Source organism: Tamandua tetradactyla, chromosome 5, assembly GCF_023851605.1.
Source record: "Tamandua tetradactyla isolate mTamTet1 chromosome 5, mTamTet1.pri, whole genome shotgun sequence".
NCBI classification, from domain to species: domain Eukaryota; kingdom Metazoa; phylum Chordata; class Mammalia; order Pilosa; family Myrmecophagidae; genus Tamandua; species Tamandua tetradactyla.
The window spans coordinates 3,810,781-3,833,464 of record NC_135331.1 but is presented as its reverse complement, the minus strand read 5'-3'; the positions used below and the strand labels follow the sequence as shown (position 1 = coordinate 3,833,464).

Sequence of the window (22,684 nt, the reverse complement as noted above, 5' to 3'; positions counted from 1 at the left end):
GTCTTTTGGCAATTGTGAATAATTATGCTAGGAACACTGGTGTGCAAATATCTGTTCACATCCCTGCTTTCAGTTCTTCTGGGTATGTACCTAGTAATGGGATTTCCAGATCATATGGCAATTCTATACTTAGCTTCCTGAGCTGCCAAACTGTCTTCCACAGCAGCTGCACCATTTTACATTCCCACCAGCAATGAATGGGTGCTCCTATTTCTCCATATTCTCTATTATACTTGTGGTTTTCTGTTTTTTGTTTTTTTTTTCAATAGTGGCCGTTTCAGTTGGTGTAAAATGATATCTCATTGTGGTTTTGATTTGCATTTCCCTGGTAGCTAGTAATGTTGAGCATCTTTTCATGTGGTTTTTTTTTTTTAGCCATTTATATTTCTTCTTTGGAAAAATGTCCACTCAAATCTTTTGCCCACTTTTAAAATTGGATTTTTTTTTTTTTACTATCGAGTCATAGGATTTGCTATTTTTACTGTTGAGTCATAGAATTTCTTTGTATATGCTGGATAGTAAACATTTATCAGATATTCTGTTTCAAATATTTTCTCATTGAGTTGGCTGCATTTTCACTTTCTTGACAAACGTCTTTGAAGCACGAAAGTATTTAATTTTGAGGAGTTCCCATTTATCTATTTTTTCTTTCGTTGCTTGTGCCTTGGGTATAAAGTGAAAGAAACCATTGCCTAACAGAAGATCTTGATGCGGCTTCCCTACATTTTCTTCAGGAGTTTTATGATCCTGGCTCTTACTGTTAGGCTTTGACCCATTTTGAGTTGATTTTTGTATGAGGTGTGAGGTAGGGGTCCTCTTTCATTCTTTAGGATATGGATATCCAGTTCTCCCAGCACCATTTGCGGAAGAGACTGTCCCGTCCCAGTTGAATGGACTTGGCAGCCTTGCCAAAAACAATTGGCCACAGATGAGAGGGTCCATTTCTGAATTCTCAATCAGATTTCATGAGTCAATATTTCTGTGCATGTGTCTGTACTGTGCTGTTTTGACCACAGAAGCTTTGTAATATGTGTTAGAGTTAGGAAGTGTGAATCCTCCAACTTTGTTCTCTTTACAGATGTTTCTGGCTCTTCAGGGCCCCTTAACCCTCCAAATAAATTTGATAATTGGCTTTTCCATTTCTGAAAAGTAGGCTGTTAGGATTTTTTTCATTGGGATTGCATTCAGTCTGTAAATCTATTTGGGTAGAATTGACATTTTAATGTTATTTAGTCTTTCAATACATGAACATGGACTGTCCTTCCATTTATTTAGATCTTCTTTGATTTCTTTTAGCAATGTTATGTAGATTTCTGAATACAGGTCTTTTACATCTTTGGTTAAATTTATTCCTAGATATTTGACTCTTTTAGTTGCTATTGTAAATGGATTTTTTTTCTTGATTTCCTCTACAGATAGCTCATTACTAGTGCATAGACATGCTACTGATTTTTGTATATTGATCTTATATCCGCCAATTTGCTGAATTTATTTATTGGCTCTAGTAGCTCTATTGTAGTTTTTTGAACTTTCTAAATAAAGGATCATGTCATCTGCAAATAGTTGAAGTTTTACTTCTTCCTTTCTAATTTAGATACCTTTGATTTTTTTTCTTGCTTCACTGCTCTAGCTAGAACTTCTGACCCAATGTTGAATAACAGTGGTGACAGTGGGCATCTTTGTCTTATTCTAGATAATAGAGAAAAAGTTTTCAGTCTTTCACCACTGATCTTCTCAAAAAAACCAACTTTTTGTTTTGTGATTCTCTGTATTGTCTTTTTATTATCAATTTCATTTATTTCTGCTTAGATCTTTATGTCTTTCCTTCTGCTTACTTCTGGGATTAGTTTGCTATTCTTTTTGTGCAGTTAGGTCTTTGCTTTTAGCTCTTTCTTCTTTTTTAATGTAGGTGTTTGGGGCTATAGATTTCCCTCAGCACTGCTTTCTCTGCAGCCCCTAAGTTTTGACACCTAGTGTTCGTGTTTTCATTCATTTTGAGATATTTACTGATTTTTCTTGCAATTTCTTCTTGAGCCACTGATTGTTTAAGAGTGTGTTTTTTAACCTCCATAAATTTGTGAATTTTTCAGCTCTCCACTTATTATTTCCATCCTCATTCCATTATGGTCCCAGAAAGTGATTTGTATAATTTCAATCTTTTTAAGTTTATCGAGACTTCTTTAATGATCCAACATTTGATCTATCCTGAACATAGCACGTGAGATAAATGTATGTCCTGCTGCTCTAGAGTGCAATGTTTTGTATGTTTGTTAGGTCTAGTTTATTTATTATTACTCAAGTTCTCTGCTTCCTTATTGGTCTAGACAGAAGTCTAGGAATTCCATCTAATGATGAGAGGGGTACTGAAGTCTCCTACTAGTACTGTAGAGATGTCCCTATTTCTCCCCTCGGTTTTGCCAATGTTTGTTCTCATGTATTTTAAACTCCAGGGTTAGGAGAAAAATATTTATGATTGTTATTTCTTCTTGGTGGATTGCCCCTTTTATTAATATATAGCTTCTTTGTATTTTGTAACCGTTTTGCATTTATAGTCTATCTTGTCTGATACTAGTATAGCTACCCCGGCTCTCTTTTTTTTTTTATGGTTTGCAAGGGATATCTTTTTCCAACTTTTCACTTTCAACCTATTTGCGTCCTTGGGTTTAAGGTGAGTCTCATGTAGATAGTATATAGATGGTGTGCTTTTTAAAAACCCATTCTGCCAATCTGTGTACTGTATAGGCAGTACTTACTTCAACCATTTTATTTTTGTCTCTCTTTTTATACTTTCAGTTACCCCTACACTTACCTATAAACCTCTCCTTTCTTTTCCTTTCAGCCTGCAGAACTTCCTTTGATCTTTATGGTAGGACAGCTCTCTTCTTGATGAACTCCCTCAGTAGTTTATGTTCATCTGTGAATATTTCAAACCATCCCCCCCCTTTTTTTTTTGGCATGGGCAGGCTCCGTGAATTAAACCCTGGTCTTCGGCATGGCAGGCGAGAATTCTGCCACTGAGCCACCATAGCCCGCCCTGTCCCTCATTTCTGAAGGACAATTTTGCCAAAAGAATTTTGGGCTGGCAATTTTCTCTTTCAGTATTTTAAATATATCATATCACTGCCTTCTCACTGCCATTGGTAATAGTGAGAAATCAACACTTAGCCTTTTGCATTTTTCTTATATGTGATGAGTCACTTTTCTACTGCTGTTTCTAGGATTCTCTCCTCATTTCTGGCATTTAATATTCTGATTGGTAAGTTTTTCAGAGTAGGTCTATTAGGATTTACTCTGTTTGGGGTATTTTTTGCTTCTTGGACATGCATATTTATGTTCCTCATAACAGTTGGGAAATTCTCGGCTCTTACTTCCACAAATATTCTTTCTGCCCCTTTTCCCACGTCATTTCCTTCTGGGACCCCCACGACGTGGATGTTTGTACACTTTGTCCTGTCGTTCAAATCCCTGAGACTCTGCTCCTTTTCCCCACCCTTTTCTCTCTGTTCTTCCATCTGTAGAATTTCAAATGTCCTGTTTCATAGCTCACTGATCCTTTCTTCTGCTTGTTCAAATCTGCTGTTGTATGCCTCTGGTGCATTTTTAATCTCCTCTAATTTGTCATCCATTCCCATAATTACTGTTGTATTTCCTTCTATATTTTCAAATTCTTATTTATGCTCATACATTGTCTAATTCTTACTATCCTTTATCTATTTAGCCATATTTTTCTTTATCTGCTTGAATTATTTAGGGGATTTGTTTGAACATGTTTGAGTAGAGGTTCCAAATTCTGGGTCTTCTCTGAAGTTTTAATTTGCTCCTTTGACTGGGCCATATTTACCTGCTTCTTAGTGTGGTTTGTAATTATTTTTTGCTGTGTGTAGGCATCCAATTATCCTGATGAGCTTACTGTGGTCTGTTTCTCTCTTGCTTTGGGCTCTCTGTTGACTGGCTACTAAAAAGCTCCTCTTTGATACTTGGTTCAACTTATTGCAGACCTTTAGAACAGCTCGTGCTTAACTGATCTGATGTTTTCAGCTCTGATTCATCTGTTTCTTGCCCTGCATATGCAGTATAAAATTACAGACTGCTCTATTTGTATAGCTGCTTCACCCCTGGGAGAAAGCTTCCTTTCCTCTGTTCCTTCTCTGGGAATCTTGATCTGTGTGTTTTAATTTTTGTGTCTTTAGTTTTGTTTTGTTTTTCACTCTTCTCTTGTCATCTCTAGCTCCTTTTTCCTTGGAGGGCAAATTCTGGGAGGAGGGTTACCCCGGAGAGGACATTCCCAGGTCAGTATCTCCCAGTCAAAATGGCCAGGGACCCACACAGGGGATGCAGATCAGCCCTGGGGAGGAGACTAGGAAGGATGCAGATGTGTCTGACAGCTCCCTGACACTGGGCTCTCCTGGCCTGCCCCACACGTGGTGCTCTTCAGCCACTGTTCCCTGCAGCCCTGAGGAGGTCCTGAGCCTTTAAGTCTCAGCCGACTCTGCCCTCCTGGGAGTGGGGTCAAAACTGAGGTTGTCGACTGCTTTTACATGGGGCGGGCTGAAATCATAGCTCAGAGCCTGACCCAGCGATGCAAGTTTACCCGTCACAAGCCGCTACGGGTGCTCAGCTATGCCCCCAGTGCTCCATTCTTGGGGATGACCTGACCGTCATCTAACTGCTCCCCACAACGCCCAGGGCACTGTGCCTCTAAATCACCCCTGCCGCCTCTCCTGCTGAGGGCACGAACTGAAGTAGAGGCTCCCAGCTGCTTTCTTGTCCAAGGCAGGATGAGACTGTGGCTGCTCTCAGAGCCGGGACCCAGTGATCTGAATTCACTCATTAAATGTCATGATCAGGTCTTGGCCCTTCCCACTCCATTCTCCAGGAAGAGAACTTTTATTTCCAGCTGGGGCCTGGATCCTGGGGTGGTTTCCCACAAGGGTGGGGATAGGTGCCAGCCTCTGCAGTGTGGAGAGCTTCATTACAGCACTTCACTGCAGGTTCCTGGTGTCTTCCTCCCACTCCTCCTTGGAGGGTGCACAGCTCTTCTGGCTCTGCAGCCTCTGCACAGTTGTCCATTCAGCTCATTCTGACAAAAATTTTCAGGGATTAATAGTCATAATCTCTCCAGAGGCAGAGTCACATGACAAAGGATGGTGGGGAGGGGTCACTGCGTAAGCCCTTGGCATGAAGTCTTGCTGGAAGGACGGCCAGCATCAGGGGTTCCTGCGGTGGGGGGAGTGGTCTGTGTGGCGGCCACTCAACTCTGTCCCTGCTGCGAGGAAGCAGCCATAGGCGTTATGCAAATAAGCGGGTGTGGCCGTGTCCCAATTAAACTTTACCTACGGAGATGGAAAGGGGACTTTCATATAATCCTCACGTGTCACCTCTGCCATTGAAACACAAAAACAAGAAGTGACTGTAAATGAACGGCAAGCCAAAGCTGGCCCCACAGCAAGCATGGTTTCCACCCCCTATACTAGGAGGTGAGTGACAGAGGCAAGAATGGAACCGGGACATGGAAACGGGGACCATGAGTCGCGGCCTCTGAGGACATGTCAAAACTTTCTGTGCCTCGATTTTCTAATCTATATCAGAGATTATTGAGAGGATTAAAGGAGTAAATGCTTACCTGCCATGTAAATAGCACCCACAAATGTTAAAACATCCCTATTTCTATTTTTATTGCTCTAACACCTCTATCTCTGTACCTTAAACTTGCTTCGGGAGTCGAGTGGTCCCCCACAATTCTGAAATTGTGAATGACTTTAGAAATTGATGGAGGTAGAGGGAGACACTTGTGATCTGAAAGATGGTCCTATGTATGAGAAATACTGTTTTCTATGAACTGAAACATTTATTCCCAACTGAGCATGGAGAAACTCTGACATTAGCAAGTTAATTCCATGGTGTCCAAATTGAATGTTGCAACAAAAAAAAATAGTAGATGATGTGCAAAGTTTATGCCATTGAGCTCATGGGATCTTCCTCCTCCTCCCTCTATATCATTATGAATCCATGAGGGTGAGCACCGGACGGAGGACAGACAAATATGGCCAATCCCACATCCAGAAGGCAGCTGCGCCCTACTCTTTGGCTACAGATTCCATTCCAGTATTCCAGTTTTGAGATTATCTGAAAATGACCACCCACTGGCTACCAGATGGATTGAAGAAAGCGCCTACTGGAAGGTCAGTCTAATTTGGTGTATCTCTCAAGTGCAAGAGAACTAAATAAAAAGTGCACCTCCCATATCAGCATTTCAAAGGAAGCATCTTCCTGGGTGGAGGAGGACGCTGCCTTGCAGTCAGTGTGCTCCCCACGTGCTCCTCCCTGCAGGGGACAAGGGAAAAGCCATCAGAAGAGGCAGCCAGGCCCGGCGAGCAGGTGCAGTCCTTGGAGCTTGTCTGTTCCTTTACCGAGATTTAAGAAGCCATTTGGCTGAACTCTTGAGTTGGGGGCAATAATTTAATCAAGAATAGAGGACGAGCAGACCAAGGAAAACAAGAGGGAAGTAATTAGGACTCTCCCTCCTGGTGGTTCTCTCTGTGGCTGCTCAGATGATGGGAAGGAAGCAGGATTTCTGGAAGAAACCTGAGGAGGGGGTTGGACTTCGCACTGCTTCACATTCTTTGGAAACAAGGGGACTGTGGACAGCAGCCAGTCCCTCGCTCCCGCACACCCAAGCCCCCGACGGCCATGAGAGCTCCTTTCTTCTGTTCGTTTCTTTTTCTTGGTTGTTGGTTCAGCTTGCTGAGCTGGCGTACTCCCACCCCTGAAATTACACTCCTTCCCCTCTCAGCAGTTCGTTATTCTCAAACAGAACAATTTTCTGCTTTGATCAGACTTAGGAGGAAATGCCAAGCTTTATTAGCCCGATCTCCAACTGTGTCCAGCCTGGCAGACAAGCAAGGGTGGACCATGACTCCGTGGAAATACTTAAGATGATGTGAGCAGGCAGCAGAGGCAATGAGGCAGGCCCACTGAGCTCAGCCCAGACAAGGGAGAGACCAGAGCTCCCTTCCCTTGCTATCAGAGGTCCTTTTCTGATCAGGCAGAACCGATCTGTTCAGTGTCTGTCTTTATGAGCATTCAAAAAAGTAAGTGGCAAAAAGCAACCTAGTCAACTTTTCAGGAGTCACACTTGAGCCCCAACCAGTGCTCTGTCCAGTGGGTGAGGATAATGGCTTCATGATAGAGAAGCTGTCCTCACTATGTGTATTAGTTAGGGTTCTCTAGAGAAAAGAATCAACAGGGAACACTCGCACATATAAAATTTATGAAAGTGTCTCACATAACCGTGGGAACACAGAGTCCAAAATCCACAGGGCAGGCTGTGAAGCCAATGATTCTGATGGAGGATCTGGACAAATGCCACAGGAGAAGCTCACCGGCCGAAGCAGGAAGAGAGCCTGTCTCTTCTGAATCCTCCTTAAAAGGCTTCCAGTGATTAGATTTGGCATCTCTCATTGCAGAAGACACTCCCCTTGGCTGATTACAAATGGAATCAGCTGTGGATGCAGCAAATGTAATCATGATTAAATTCTATGAAATGTCCTCATTGCTACACACAGGCCAGCACTTGCTCAACCACACAAACAGGTACCACCACTTAGCCAAGTTGACACATGAACCTGACCATGACACCATACTACTTCAGGGGTTCTCCAAAGACCCCCAGCTCCAAAAGCTCTTTCACTACTATATGTTGCTTTTGCTGCAGAGAAGCCACTACCTTTTTTGGTGTAACATCTTACACACCTGCCCTGGGGGGATGTCCCCTCTTCCTCATTTAGTTTGTGTGCTTTAGGGTGACTGGTGTTTGGATCCCTGGGCGATGGCGCCTGGCTCAAGAGTACAGAGATGACCCAATTAGGGCCCCTCAGAGAACTTGTTAGAGTGCCCTACAAGACTTCTCTTCTGTTGGAATTGAGCCAGTTCTGGGGTACCCATCTGGCGACACAAGGGTGGTGTGTGGGAGAGTGAATCTCACATAGAAGAAAGAGTGTCTACAGTACAAGTGGGAGGACAGGGAGAATATTCTGGTGATATCTTCTGAGGTTCTGGATAAAACCCCTGTGTTGGTTTGAAAGGATTATGTGCCCTAGAAAAGCCATGTTTTAATGCTAATCAATCTCATGGGCGCAACCGTTTCCCTTAATCCCTATTCGATAATGTAGGTTGGAAAATTGATAGATTATTCCCATGGAGATGTGACTCACCCAGTTATGGGTATGAACTTCTGAATAGAGGGCGATGTGAGTTCACCTGTTCCAGGTAGGTCTTGATTACTTTTCCGGAATCCTTTAAAAGAGGAAGCATTTTGGAGAAAGCCTGAGAAGCAGAGAGCCCACAATGCCAGAGACCTTTGGAGATGAAGAAGGAATACACCCCTGGGGGAGCTTCATAAAGCAAGAGGCCCAGAGAGGAAGCTAGCAGGCGTCACCATGTTCACTACATGCCTTTCCACTCGAGAGAGAAACCCTGAACTTCATCAGCCTTCTTGAACCAAGGTATCTTTCTCTGGATTCCTTAGATTGGACATTTCTATATCATCGCTTTAATTGGGACACATTTTCATGGCCTTAGAACTGTAAATTAGCAACTTAATAAATTCTCCTTTTTAAAAGCCATTCTGTTTCTGGTATACTGCATTCTGGCAGCGAGCAAACTAGAACAACCCCCCTAAGCTAGCCCCAACTCTGGACTTTTCAGTTCTGTCAGCCAGTGTTTCAATTGTTTTCCACTTTTAATGTAAGCTGGTATGGGTGGGATTTTCTGTTATTTTCAATGAAAGAATTAAACAGATATTTCTACTAACATCTGAAATGCTTCCACTGGAGACACACTGCCCCCTTACAAACACAAGCATCCTTGGGGAGCATAAGATAGCATGTCTTTCATGCAATTAAAAATTCAGTGTGAACAAGAGTTCCAGTGTTGAGAGCAGGATTCCCTGCATGAGGGAGAAAACATGAGCTTACCGGGTCTCGGGCTGGGTAAGAAAGAGGAAGCAAGTAAACAGAAAGGACAGGGCATGAAGGCAGCACTCGCCTGTTCAGAGGGTTTCCAGGAGTCTCTACAGCGGTGGTGCTGCTTCTCCCACCATCCCTTGGCTTTCTTCCTCAAGGGGCTCCAGATGACATCAAAGCGTTACAAATAGCAGGTGACTTTTGGTCAACATCTGTGACAGAGCAGCCTGGTGATGGCCGTGCAGGCTGCGGGTTTTGATTTTTAAGTCATGCATTTGGTCATGGTGTCCTGGTTGATGCAAGGCTGAGGGTGCCCGGTGCTCCTCGGGGTGATTTCATGAGCCCCAATGCCATTCACGCCATCGTGGCCTCTTGAGGGTATAGACACGAGTTAGGATTTCTTTGGTGCCTGGTATTACAAACCCAACCCGAACTGCTCACAAAAGGAAAGCATGACCTCCCGGTGTGGAAGAGTCCAGGGGTGAAGCTGGCGGATTCCAACTCTTGAGCAGGGTCATAAGAAGGCCGTCTTTCTGCCTACTGGCTCTGACTTCTGCCATGTTGTTTTTCACTCCCTCGGGGACCGCTCTCTCAAGATGACACAAGGAGTGCCTGTATACCCTCCGGGGCAACAGCACTTCCTGCTCAGGAGTTTTGCCAAGTCTCAAGAGTGCACCTCACTGGCTCTGATTGGACAGTTTGATTATCCCTCAACCAATGACTGTGGCCAGAGGGATGCATGCTCTGATTGGCCAGCCTGAGTCACATGGCCACACCTGGAGGCTGGGGTACAGGTATTTCCATTAAAACTGTGTAGACTTAGTACAATGACTCAGAGAAATTTTAAAAGTGAAAACCATGTTGTCAATATCAGAAAAAGCTTGAGAGGCAGCACATAATATCCACTACCAATGCTTGGTAAAACGTGAGTAACCCAGAAGAAACTCAAAATTGATGATATAGCCAATTACAAAACAAGACGAAGGACAAGCAACATATGTGATCCATAAAGAGATTTCCAGGGTATAAAATGATAGACAAAATGCTGCAAAACCTGAAGCAAATAAAAATTAAGTACTAGACCTTCCTGGGCGTGTGCAGATTATGTGCCCTTCTCTTCTGGAGGTTTCTCTGTAAATTCTCCCCACTGCCTGTCCCGGGGCTTGTATAGGGAGAGTGCTCAGTAAATGATAGCTGGGCTGAACTGCATTTGAATTCAGCGATGAGATACAGCAACTGGGACAGAATCATCAAAGAAAGCTTCATGGAGGAAGCATGTCTCCAACTAGATCTAGAAAAGTAGGGACAACTCGTAAGGGCCCGCTCTGAACTGGACTCCCTGACTTCAGTTAGTCCCTCCCACCCATCATTCACACTGGTGCATGGCACCAAAGTAGGTGCTTGATAAATGCCTGTTTAATGGAATCATATTGCAATTAATTAATCAGGCCATTCCATTGCCTAAACTTTCCCAATGGCTGTGCCTCCATTTGCAGGGTCAAATTCATCTCCTTAAACTGGCATCCACTCTGTGGCATCTGGCCTTGGCTTTCCTCTCTGAATACGTCTCCTTGCATTTTGGCTTCAGTAGATAGATGGAGCCTTGGTTTCCTCATCATTTAAGTGGTGATCCTGCGAGGTGTTGAGGCCGAGTTGGGTAGAATAGGTGAGACCCCAGCATCATACCTCCTGCGTGGTCAATGCTCCGTGAAAGGGAGCATTGGGTCATTACTACTATTAACAATAAATACTCCCACATTCAAGCCATGCTGATCTACTTGATCTGGAGTCGCTTGAAAGTAGAGTCTGAGACAAGGATTAGGTGCAGGGAGGCAGGTGCTTTTTGGAAGCAGGCATGAGGAAGACCAGGAAAGGAGGAAACCGACTATAAAGGGAGCTCCAGTGGAGCGGCTTCTTTGGAACGGTGTGGAATGCATGGTCCCTCTGAAGGATGGAGAAGGGGTCTGTTATCACCGCTCCCAATCTCCTACTGCTTGAGAGCTGCTCCTGGGAGCCCATAGGTCCCAGGGAGAGCTGAGAAAGGTCTCCCAGCTTTAGGGTAATCCCATGGCAGGTGTTGATGGGCTTGGGAGGTCCTCGAGGCGGGGCATGGCCAGCAGCCTGCCAGGGGACTGGCCACTTCAGTGGCAGTGGCAGTCATACATGGGCCAGGAAGGTGTGGCTGACAGCACAGGGAGCGTCTCATGCAACCTTCACGCAGGCTGCTTCTGCTGCCTGCCATTCCCTTGCTGACGTGGGCCCGTGGTCCATCACCATTTCGCTCCAGTTCTTCAGAGCACCCTTGTGTGATCCACTACATGTTTCTGATTCAGCATTTCCTGCTCATTACAATAGTGTTCATCCATTCACTCAACATTTATTGAGCACCTACTATACGCCTAGCATTGTACTATATGCTGTACCTACGATGAAGGTGCAGCAGTGACAAAGTGGCAGAAGCAGCATGGCCCTCCCCGGGCTTACACACCAGCGAGGGCAGACAAGGGGATGCACTAAGTGACGAATGTGTAGAGCATTGTAAGGAAACATATGTGACGGAGGAAAATCAAGCGGGGATGGGGAAGGCGGTGCTGGGGGCCCGTGTGAGAACTGCACAGACACGGCTCAGGCAGGACCTTACGGAGAAGCTGAGGTGAGAGACAAGCCAGGCAGACTCTGAGGAGAGAGCTGGAGGTGGAGGGAGGATTGAGAGCGTCTGTCGTTTTGGAAGAACAGTGGAGAGACCAGTGTGGGTGGCATGGAGTGCATGACAGGGGGCTTTGCAGAGGGAGGCCAGGGGGAGAAGGCAGACGGGGCTGGACTTGGCATGTGCTTGTGTGACGGGTGGACTCACATCCCTCACAAAGACATTTTCCAGTCATACTACAAGTCCTGTGGGTGTGACCCACGCGGAAAAGGATCTCCAAAGGCCCTGCTCAGGTGAGGTCACACCGAGTCAGCATGGGCCCAACGCCCACAGGACGGGAGTCCTTCCCAGCAGAGCAAGCCGGGCACAGTGGAGGGAGCAGGAGGCGGGTGGTCGTGGGACGGAGGCAAGCCAGCACCAGAGCGCTACGGACCTCGGAGAAAGCACTGCCTCTCGACGCCCTGTCACTGGACTTCTGGCCTCCCGAGCTGTCAGCGCATAAATCTCTGCTGTTTCCTGGCTAGCCTGTGGCTACTGCAGCCCTGGTGGACTAAGGCACCTTGCAAATACTGTGGCTTTTGTTCTGAGATGGAAGAGAAGCCAGCGGGTGGTTGTGAAGAGAGGGATGGCTCAATCAGAGTATGTTTGTGTCACCCTGGCAGGCTGCACTGCGAAGAGAGCACAGGAGAGGAGGTGCCAGGAAGGTGCATGCCAGGAAAGCAGCCACACGCTCCTGCTGGGCTATGGGAGAAGGTGGCGCATGGCCTGGGGTGGAGGCTGGGGACATGGTGAGGGCCTGGACCTGGATGCATTTTGAAAGCATCACCAACAGGATCCTCTGAAAGACTGGATGTAAGGAGACGGAGAGAAAACTCAAGGATGAGACGGTGTGCTGGCCTGAGCAAGCTAGGACAGAGCGGTCCTGCACTGAGGTGGTGAGGGCTCTGGGACCCGTGAGTTGGGTGGTGTGTCACGACTACAGGACCGCACTGCCTGGTGTCCTCACCTCTCTGCCTCTCCCTGAGCCCCTCCAGCACGGCGACTGGGCCTCTGACGGTCGCAGCCCTCCTGTGTCGAGTAACATGGCACATGAGAAAGGCTCCATCTATGTCTGGTGGGTGGGCACCGTGGGGCACAGAGGCAAGGCTGCTCCTGCCGGCACGGGGCACGGGATGCCCTCCGCCTGGGTCACGAGGAGGGGAGTGGGCTGACCCCTCACGGGGTCTCTCCCCTCATCCTGCAGTGGGGGCTCCCGGTGACCTGGGGCTTCGCAGCTCTGAGTGGGGAGTGGGCGGCTGCAGCAGATAAGCGCGTTTTCCTCCTGCTGCCTGGAAGCTCGCTCAACCTTCCCGGCAGCCTCGGGGTCCCCGGGCCTGAGGCCTCTCCCTGACTGCCCTCGTTCTGAATCTATTTTGCATTCCATTTAGACAGAGAAACATGGGTCCAGCAGGGAGGAGGGAGCCAGCAGAATGAAATGAGGGAGGGGAGCTGACACCGAGGCTCCTGATTCACAGAGATGCGCGTGGCCGGGGCAGGGGGCGGGCACGGGTCTCCCCCTTCTCCCTTGGCCGTATTGTAAACCCGAGCTGGTCTCCTGCACTCTCTGCAGCAGGAAGTCATACCAGGCAGGGGCTGGCTGCACATGCGACAGCGGTGGGCCTGGGGCCCAGCTCCCGCTCCCTTGCCCCTGCCTCCAGCGCCCCAGCGGCCCCTGAATCACATCCCAGCCACCCCTGGGGCAGGGAAGTGGCCACTGGCCCCTTGCAAACACAGAGGGTCAAGAGAAAGCGTCACAGGCCAGGACTCGCCACCCTGGCGGCTTGTCGCTGTGCTCTCCTTCCATGCAGGGAGGGACCTCCCTGTCCACCCAGCAGGAGCGCGGGCGGGGGTGGCGGCCCGGCTGCGGGCACAGAGAGGGCTCGACTTGCCTTAATCACATCCTCGTCCGACGATTTGCACTCCACGGACTCGAGCAGATGGGCCACGGCGCCGTCCTCCCCCACGGAGACCACCTTCACAGGGATGGCCACGGTCTTGCCGGTGAGGATGGCAGTGTTCAGAATCTCGGCCTCCTGGGAAGACAGACACACCTCCGTCATACCCTGCAGGAGCAGCCTGCCCCGCCCCCCGGACAGCCTGTGCCCACCTGCAGCCGGGGGCCCGGGGGCTCCTGCCTGGGGAGGATGAGGGGAGGGGAGCAGTATGAGTGCGGCCAGGAGGAACAAACGCATTACTGCCGTCGGTGTCTGCTGAACACTCAAGCGGAATCTTCCACACTCACCGCTCTAAATGAGTGCAAACATCGAGCCTTTTAATGCTCTCAGCGGCCCCACGGGGCAGGCATTTTTATTCTTCCTATTTCACAGATGGGGCCATGGAGGCACAGAGAGGCTGGGTAACTTGGGCAAAGTCACACAGCCAGCAAGGGCTGGGCCCGGGATTTGAACCCAGCTGTCCTGCTCCCAATGCTGAGCTGTGGCCACTCCAGTAGGACTAACTTTGCACGGGCTGATGCCCAGGGAGGCAGCTGGCAGGGGGCGGGGGCCAGGCCAGGTCAGCCCCGGCTGCCCCTGCGGCGTGTGCCTAGGGAGCGCAGGCAGAAGCGGTGAGCGGGCCTCACGTCCAGCCTCGGTCCCACTGGCTTCCCTGTAAGGCCTCTGCCTGCATCGTGGTCCCTGGCCCCTGGACACCTGGATGCTACTTCAACTCTCTCACACGCCCCTCCACTACCAGAATCATGCATGTACGCACACACTTCCCCAAACGTGCCTTTTGCTGGCACACTGTTCCCCCTTAGCTCAGCCTGAGATGCGTCCTGAGGACGGCCCCACGGGACCCTGGCACTGTCTTTCAGGCCTGAGAGCATCGTGACCCTCTCCTCCCCCATCGAGCACAGCCGCCATCTGCTTTTAATGAATCAGATGCTCTCCCCATCCAGGGACCATTGTCGCCTACCCCTGCCCTCTGCTCACCAGCATGTGGCACCGAGCAGGGCTCTGCTCCCCACACAGCCTCCTGCGACCCGGCCCCCTGCCCAGGACAGGGCCTTGCGCTGCTTTCCCAGACATGAGCGTCACTCTCTCCATGCACCCACACCTGTCCACAGGGACAGAATTCTCAGGGCTTCTGAAATGCAGAGGCAGGGGGATCATTCAAGCCCATTTTTGGGGTGAACGACTTTGAGCCCGAGGACCAGGACAGCTGAGCTGGCTGAGCTGAGGGCGTCGGCTCCCGCAGGTGGCTGCACATCGGGGAAGGTGAGGCCCAGGGGGCCGGGCCGAGGGCACAGCTCCCTGGGGCCTGGAGTTCCTATAAATGGCAGGAAGGGGCCTGGACAGTGCACGCACCCAGAGACCATCTGAATGGAAAGGCTCTGCCTGGACTCACAGAGCTCTGCCCTGGAACGTGGGCTTGGGGTTGCCAGGTCTGGTTTGTGGAGAGTGGGTGGGAAATTCAGGGTTTTATGTGACATTTCTCCGTTACTGAAATGTTGAAAACTAATCTAAACACTAGAGTGTGGTGGATGGAAGGTGGCTGCGAATGTGCTATGGTGGCACTGGTGAGCCTGGGAGGGCTCTGAGCCACAGAGAAGGGCTGCTGTCCCCAGCTCTGGGCTGTGAGGGGACTGGGGGCTCCGGCACGGGAAGTCAGGGGCCCCATGGACAGAGTAGGGTGGTGGTGGAGGCCCAGCCGCCCTGCAGGGGAAGTTGTCCCATCCTGGGCCCTAGGTCACCTTCTCAGCACCACTGGGTGACCCCAGGTAACATGCTCAGTACCATCAGGCCACCCCAGGTAACCTGCTCAGCATCACTGGGTGACCCCAGGTAACCTGCTCAATGTCACCGGATGACCCCAGGTAACCTGCTCAGCGCTGCTGGGTGACCCCAGGTAACGTGCTCAGCGCCATCAGGCCACCCCAAGTCACCTGCTCAGCACCACCGGGCGACCCCAGGTAATGTGTTCCGTACTACTGGGCGACCCCAGGTCACCTGCTCAGTATCATCAGGTCACCCCAGGTAACCTGCTCAGCACCACCGGGTGACCCCAGGTAACCCGACCCCAGGTCACCTGCTCAGCATCACTGGGTCACCCCAGGTAACCTGCTCAGCACCACCGGGTGACCCCAGGTAACCCGACCCCAGGTCACCTGCTCAGCATCACTGGGCGACCCCAGGTAACCTGCTCAGTGCCACCAGGCAAACCCAGGTAACCTGTTCAGTACCACTAGGTGACCCCAGGTAACCTGCTCGGCATCACTGAGTAACCCCAAATAACCTGCTCAGTGCTGCCAGGCAGCCCCAGGTAACCCAGCCAGGAGGGGAGGAGCCACCCAGTTGCGGCCTGGCACGTTCTTTTGCTATTTCCGACTTGCCACATGCCTGCAGTTCCCCACGGGGTTTCCTTCACAGGCTGGGCTGAATTTCTTCTCCAGGCTGGAACCCGCCCGGCCTGTGCACGATGGAGCAACAACAAAAAGCCTGGATGGGAGCTGGGAGCTGCTCCAGGAGACCTCGCATCACTTTTAGAGAGAGGCTTGCACAGGTCCTTCTTAATTTCACTTTCATGTGAAATCTAAACTGCCAGTGCGTCGCACGCCAGCAGAAGGAATAGAAGTTCATCATTCCCGTATTACATAACCATTTCCCTTATGTTAACTTTACAGTTCTTATATAAGATCTTATTTTTCCTTTATAGTACGCGCTTCATCTTATAACTCGCTCGTTTGGTTTAGCCTTTGGATATGAGACTTTTTTTTTCATTATGTTATTTTTATGAGACAAGGCTTCAGTTTGGAACGTTCCTGAATCTTGAAGACCATGCCTTAAAATTGTCTGAGTTCGCAGAGGCTTCCAAATGCCCTGCTGCCCACACTTCGCGCTTTTTTCCTCTGTGGGTGTCCAGCCTGACTCGATTTTATTTTGGGTAAGAACACCAGAAAAATAAAAATAAAAAAGGAAGAAGGGGTAAACCCAGAATGTGTGGTTACTCCCTGCTGCCCTGGGGAAGGAAAATGAAAACCCAGTGTTCTAGTTTGCTAGCTGCCGGAATGCAACACACCAGAGATGGATTGGCTTTTAATAAAAGGGGATTTATTTTGTTAGTTCTTCAGAGGAAAGGCAGCTAACTTTCCACTGAGGTTCTTTCTTACATGGAAGGCACAGGATGGTCTCTGCTGGTCTTCTCTCCAGGCCCCTGGGTTCCAACAACTTTCTCCGGGGTGACTTCTTTCTGCATCTCCAAAGGCCTGGGCTGAGCTGCAAGTGCTGAGATGAGGAATGCCGAGCTGCTTAGCTGTGCTACGTTGAGATCTCTCATTTAAGCACCAGCCAATTAAGTCAAACGTCACTCATTGCAGCAGACACGCCTCCTAGCTGACTGCAGATGTAATTAGCAACAGATGAGGTTCACACACCATTGGTTTATGTCCACAGCAACAAGACTAGGTATGCTCACCTGGCCGAGTTGACAACTGAATCTAACTCACACACCCAGGGAGCTGTTTCTAGCCCAAAGGGCAGGGGCCTGGCGGGGCGCTATGGAGGGGCGGGGGTTCCCTCAGCCCGCCAGGGCTGGCTCTTGCAATGCGGGTCGTGGGCTGGGGCCTGGTGTCAGCTCTACTGATGCCACTTTCGGGGACAGCTTGTCTGCCCAGCGGTGCTGGAGACCTAAGGGGCGTCTGTGCCAGCAGTAACACCCCAAAGGGCCCCCGAGGCCCTGGCGATCTCGCTGGCATAAGGGGAGTAGAGGCTGAGGACACGGGCAAAACCCAGGTCTGTGAGTTTTCTCTGCATAGATGCGCCATTCTCCAGCCAGGCCAAGGGTGGGCTCTGGCTTGCTGTCCTGCCTTCTCTGGGAGTCTCCAGTTTGTCTGCATCGACATTAGGGGCCTGGCTGGGCTCTGCCCATGGTGGGGGCATGTGGACGGGCCCACAGTGCCTCCTGGGCTGGAGAGGCCCAAGGAGACTCCACTGGGTGGTGGGAGCCCTGCTCGGCCCTGCCTTGGGTGCAGAGGTGAGGGGCTCACACACCTGGGCCCACGCTCGCCCGAAAACACCTGCCCTGCTCGTCTGGTTGGTCGTGGCAAGGGCTGTTCTCCCCACATGCCCTTCTGCTGCCTGCACAGCCTATGCATGCCAGGCAGGCACCCAGGGGCTACGAGGGGTGCACAGTGGAGGAGGGGCTGCCGTGCAATGGAGAGAGGCCACCCATCATGCCCAGTGCCCATACATCCCTTCCTTTGGGCCTAACTCATTGTCATCTACTGCAGGGGACCACGGCCCCATTCTCCTGGAGAATAACGATTGCTGTCTTCGTTTGTCCGTCCCTGGGAACAGATGCCAAGACAAGGATTCAGGGGCAACTTGTTTGGAAGGGGCAGGAAACTCCAGGAAGGGAAGTGGGGAAGAGAGGCAGGGGAGGGAGGCAGCCCAGAAGGCGTGCAGTTCAGCCAGCGCCCCACAGTGCACTCAGCAGCTTACTCTTCAGCCGCAGTCCTGCACTATGGGGTATGTTCCAGTGTCTCTCGCTATGGATACACAGGACACAGCCCCACGTGCTTTCCTGCAGGGAAACGGCACAAAGCACACAGCTGAGGATAGTCCCCCTGAGGCTAAGGGCGCTGGGGGCTTCAGGCAACCCCTTGGGGGATCCGTGGTGCAGGGGTACCTTGAGCTAAGGCAGGCCCCTCTCCCGGACGTCCCAGCCCCTGCACTGTGCCCAGGTGGTTTGGGGTGGGGGCGGCTGAACTCCTGGAGCCTAGTTTTCTCGGCTGTAAAATGGGGATCATGATAGAGTGTGCCTAAGTGTTTCGGGGCGTTGTCCAGCATTCAGAACGGTGCTCTCCCGTGTGTCTGAAGAATGAACAAACGTGAACAATGACTGAGTGAAACGAGAAGCGACGTGGACACTGGACACTCCTGCGCGCTGACAGCTGCCTCCAGACACGATTGGAGGGAAAACTAAGATCTCGCTTGTTTAAGCTGCTGCTTCCTGGTTCTGTTACGCACAGCTCAGCGCAAACCTGATGGAAAACCCTCTTTATTTCCCACTGGTCTTAGGACGAAACCATTAAGTTAAACAGCCTTATTGTTGATAGTGAGGAAAAACAGACTTGGGCTTCCCGCCTTGCCGTGGGCCCTCTGGAGGTGACTCGCCTCTAAAAAACATATTATAGAAGCTAATAACCTTACAGGAAAACCACACAAAAGGTACAGAATTCCCATGTACACCTGCCACACACGCAGTTCTCCCTACTATTAACAGTTTGCATTAGTGTGGCTCTTGTGTCACAATTGATGAGACAATATTATAATAATTCTATTAACAGTGGTCTGTATTTTACATTAGGGCTCACTGTGGTATGGTTCGGTTATTTTATTTTTACTCTGGTAACATCTACACAACCTATTCACCCACGTCCCGGGTACCACTCAGCGGGTCCTGTGCAATGCGGTGCCACCATCGCCACCAGGGTGGAAACTCTGCATTTGGGTGCCGCCGATGCTTCAGAAGCCCACAGCTGACAGCTGAAATGGCCTGGAATGCAGAGAAAGGTGCTGGTACCCTGGCTGGGATGGCCACCCCGCGGATGACAGGGTGGGGCGCTGGGGTTGGTGCTCCAGCACAAGGGGGCTCTCCCACGGGAAGGGGTCAGCTGAGCGCCTGGCCCACTCTTCAGCGGAGGACGCCCGGGCACGGGCAGCACCACAGGCCTCAGCCTGCAGCGATCACAAGGCTTCTTCACCCACTACTTGCAAGCTGGAGGGCTAAGGGCTCATTTCTAAATGCTCCAAGGAGTTAAGGGCACAGACCGTGGGAGTCCCTACAGCCTGCCGAGGGTGGCAGGGTCTGCAGGCCTGGCATCGGGGCTCTCCACGGACGGGGCTGGCACCACGGCGGGAGCGCGGTCAGGGCACACAGAGATCCACTGACGATTTACAGCATCCCTGTGTTCATCCCAGGACTCAGGCAACTTCCTGCGCGTCTAATATTTGTTTTCTAAAGTACATGCTCCCTTTTTCACCACATTTACCCGTTCTTCCAAGCATCTTGGAGAAGATCTTCAGTTTTAAGAAATATTACATAGGCCAGGGCTCGCAGGTGCAGACGACAGAATCCACGTTTGCGAATCTGAGCAGAAAGGGGTGTGCTAGGGAAGACGGTACAGCCCTGCGCTGCTGACAGGGCTGGGGAAACAGTCCAGCCCCGGCTCGAGCACGGGCCATGGGGTGAGCCAGGACCAGCCGGGACTAGGAAGTGGCCAATTCAAGCAGCTGGCTGCAGAGCGGCATAGCCTCCACCAGGGCCGACCAGCCCGGGGGGGCCCCACATGGACTCCCCCCCGTGTACCAGCTGACAGAGACTGACCCCCAAACCTGCACCTCCCAGAAAACCCTGCTCCCTCCGGAGAGAGGCCAGACAGCGCAGGTAGCTGACTGTGCCGAGGGAAGAGGAGTTATCAACAGGCGGTGGAGGTGAGTTTTCCACTCCGTATATTAACATTATATATTTCGTCATTTTCCTGGTGTTCAAGCACAAAAAAGGCAAATTCTACTATCAATTCTATCAAATTAAAATTTTATAATGTTGGCATTATCTACCTTTCTATTCCTATGCCATTTGCCAGTGAACCAAATGAATGGTCCGTGATAAGATTCTCTGTCCGTAACAAGCTAAATTCTAAACAATCAAATGTCAAAGGGCTACCACAGGAGAGAATTTAGGCTTCGTGGCAAAATAACTTTTCTGCTTAAAGACAGAGGCCCAGATCAGCTAGGAAAATGACGCCTCCCCCTCCTGCTGTAAGACAAGTGTACCCAGGGTGATAGTTAAAATATGAAGATGACAGGTGGCATGGGTACCGGCCCAATCGCAGGGGTGCTGGTCAGCCAGGCTGGACGCTGGGGTGTGCCATGCAGATGCCCCCCAGCTTACGGCAGAGAAAGGAAGGCTCAGCAGACATGCCGGGGGGCTCAGCAAACAGGCCATTTGCTTCTCCACATTTCCAAGGTCCCTTGAAGATAGGTCGAGCCACATGAATAATTCAAGCCCCTGAAAGGCGAGGGGGCAGGCAGTTTGTTGCTCCTGGGCCAAGGCAGTAAAACATCCATGCTCAGTTTCCATTTTTTCTCATCATCACTTGCTGCGGCAACTGAAGAGGCTGCACTGCCCATTCCAGGTGGAGCAGTTACAAGACACTGGCTGCCCAAATGACTGTGTGGAGGGGAGCTTCCTGCTGACACGTGTCATCAGTAGGAAGTAAATACAATGTTCATGTCTTAGGCCTATGAGACTTCGGACCTACTTGTTACTGCGATCTAACCTATTCTGTCCTGACTAATACACAGCAATACCTTCTACCATCACCTTCAAGAACAACAAAATGATTCAGAAAAGTCTGGTGTATCCCACAAGCCAAACTAGATTGTACAAGATATGAAAACTCAAAATTTCCTCCTCACACTGGTGGCTGGTCCTGCATCACCTGGAAGAGTGCAGGGATTTCTGTCGTAAGGAGCTTGGACTGACCCAGCCTGAGGAAGTAAGGGGAACCAAAATCCTCCTGTAGCAATGTTCTACCTGAACGAGGTTTCTTAACTGTGATTAAATATTTATTTCCTAGCAAACACCGATACCCTAATAAAGAGAATAATGACCCATCATCCTGTCCTTGTCTTTTGCTTATTTGGCCAAGTTCTGTTATTCCAGTGCCCCTCCCCCCAAAAAAGAGCAAACACTGCAATGATGATGGGCTGTGAGTTTTTCATTTATACCATATTAAACAGAAGAGCCATTCGATGACCGGAGAAATACTTTATCTCATTAGCAATGATGCTGCACGGCTATAAATAACCCGTGCGCTGCTTCTAACAAGTGGAAGCATCAGTCACTTTGGCATCTGCGTTGCAAACAAATTTATAAACAGCTCTGCTTTTTAAGTACCTGGGTTTAATGGCTGCAGCGTGGTATGGAGAATTACTGCACTTCAGCAGCCACACCTGGTAAGATAAGATGATTCTTCCCCTCATGAGGAATCAGAAAGATTTTCTATAGCTGAGCCTGTGTTAGACGGGGGATCTGCTCCTGCTGGCTGGCTTCTCAAAGCCGCGGAAACCAAGTCCAACCCATGCTGCTTTTTCCCCTTTTCTTTGTAGAGATAAGTTAAAATTCTTATCAGGGTAATGTAAGTTCCTTGTTAAAATATTACGTTCGTAAAAGAGTTAACAAAGTGCCCATAAGGCCACTCCACCTTTCTCTACCCCCATTTTTGTCCCAACGGGGAGCTGCTTTCTTCTTTTTTTATGACAGTTTTTTCCCCCACATTTCCAAATAAAACTCTAATTAGGCTTTCTGATATAGCAACTTCAGACATTATCTACTGATTTTTCTCATCTGATAGAAAGAATTTCATCTCTTACTCCACTTTCTCAGTCAATATAATATAGTCCTGTTTTGGTTTCTCTCTTGGCTTTATTTATATTTTAAACACACCTCTAATTAAGAGGTAATGTCTTGTATCTACACCACGGCTCGTTGCAGCCCTGTTCACGCAAGCTCCAAGGTGGAAGCGACCCACGTGTCCATCAGCAGATGAGTGGATAAACAAAATGTGCTCTAGCCACACAACGGAAAACTTTTCAGTTGCAAAAAGGAACAAAGTTCTGAAACACGTGACAACATGGGTGAACCTCAAAGATATTACATTGCGTGATATGAGCCAGACGTGAAAGGACAAACATGATCTCACTTCTCTGAAATACCCAGAATAAGCAAATTCACAGAGACAGAAAGTAGATCACATGTTATCAGGGGCCAGGGCAGGGAGGGAGTTATTACTCATGGATGTGGAAGTCCTGTTTGAGGTGATAGAAACGTTTGGGCAATGGATGGTGGTGATGGCAGCACACTACTGTGGATGTAATTATTACCACTGAACTGTGCAGTTGAGAGTGAGCAAGATGGGGATTTCTGCATTGTATATATGCTACTGCCACAACAAATGCAGGAAAACAGAGAGCGCATCTTGCTCCCGAGTGTTTTGTAAACGTGTCTGCAGATTCTTGGCCTCATGACT

General features: G+C 49.6%; 1 protein-coding gene across 1 annotated transcript in view; it reads right to left on the bottom strand.

Annotated features, from left to right (window-relative positions):
* The window catches only part of TMEM132D (transmembrane protein 132D), a 722,321-nt gene that overhangs the window by 103,629 nt on the left and 596,008 nt on the right, over positions 1–22,684 (bottom strand). The window contains exon 9 of the mRNA XM_077159548.1: positions 13,539–13,682. Within this exon, the coding sequence (XP_077015663.1) occupies positions 13,539–13,682 (144 nt within the window). The remainder of the gene's footprint in view (positions 1–13,538; positions 13,683–22,684) is intronic.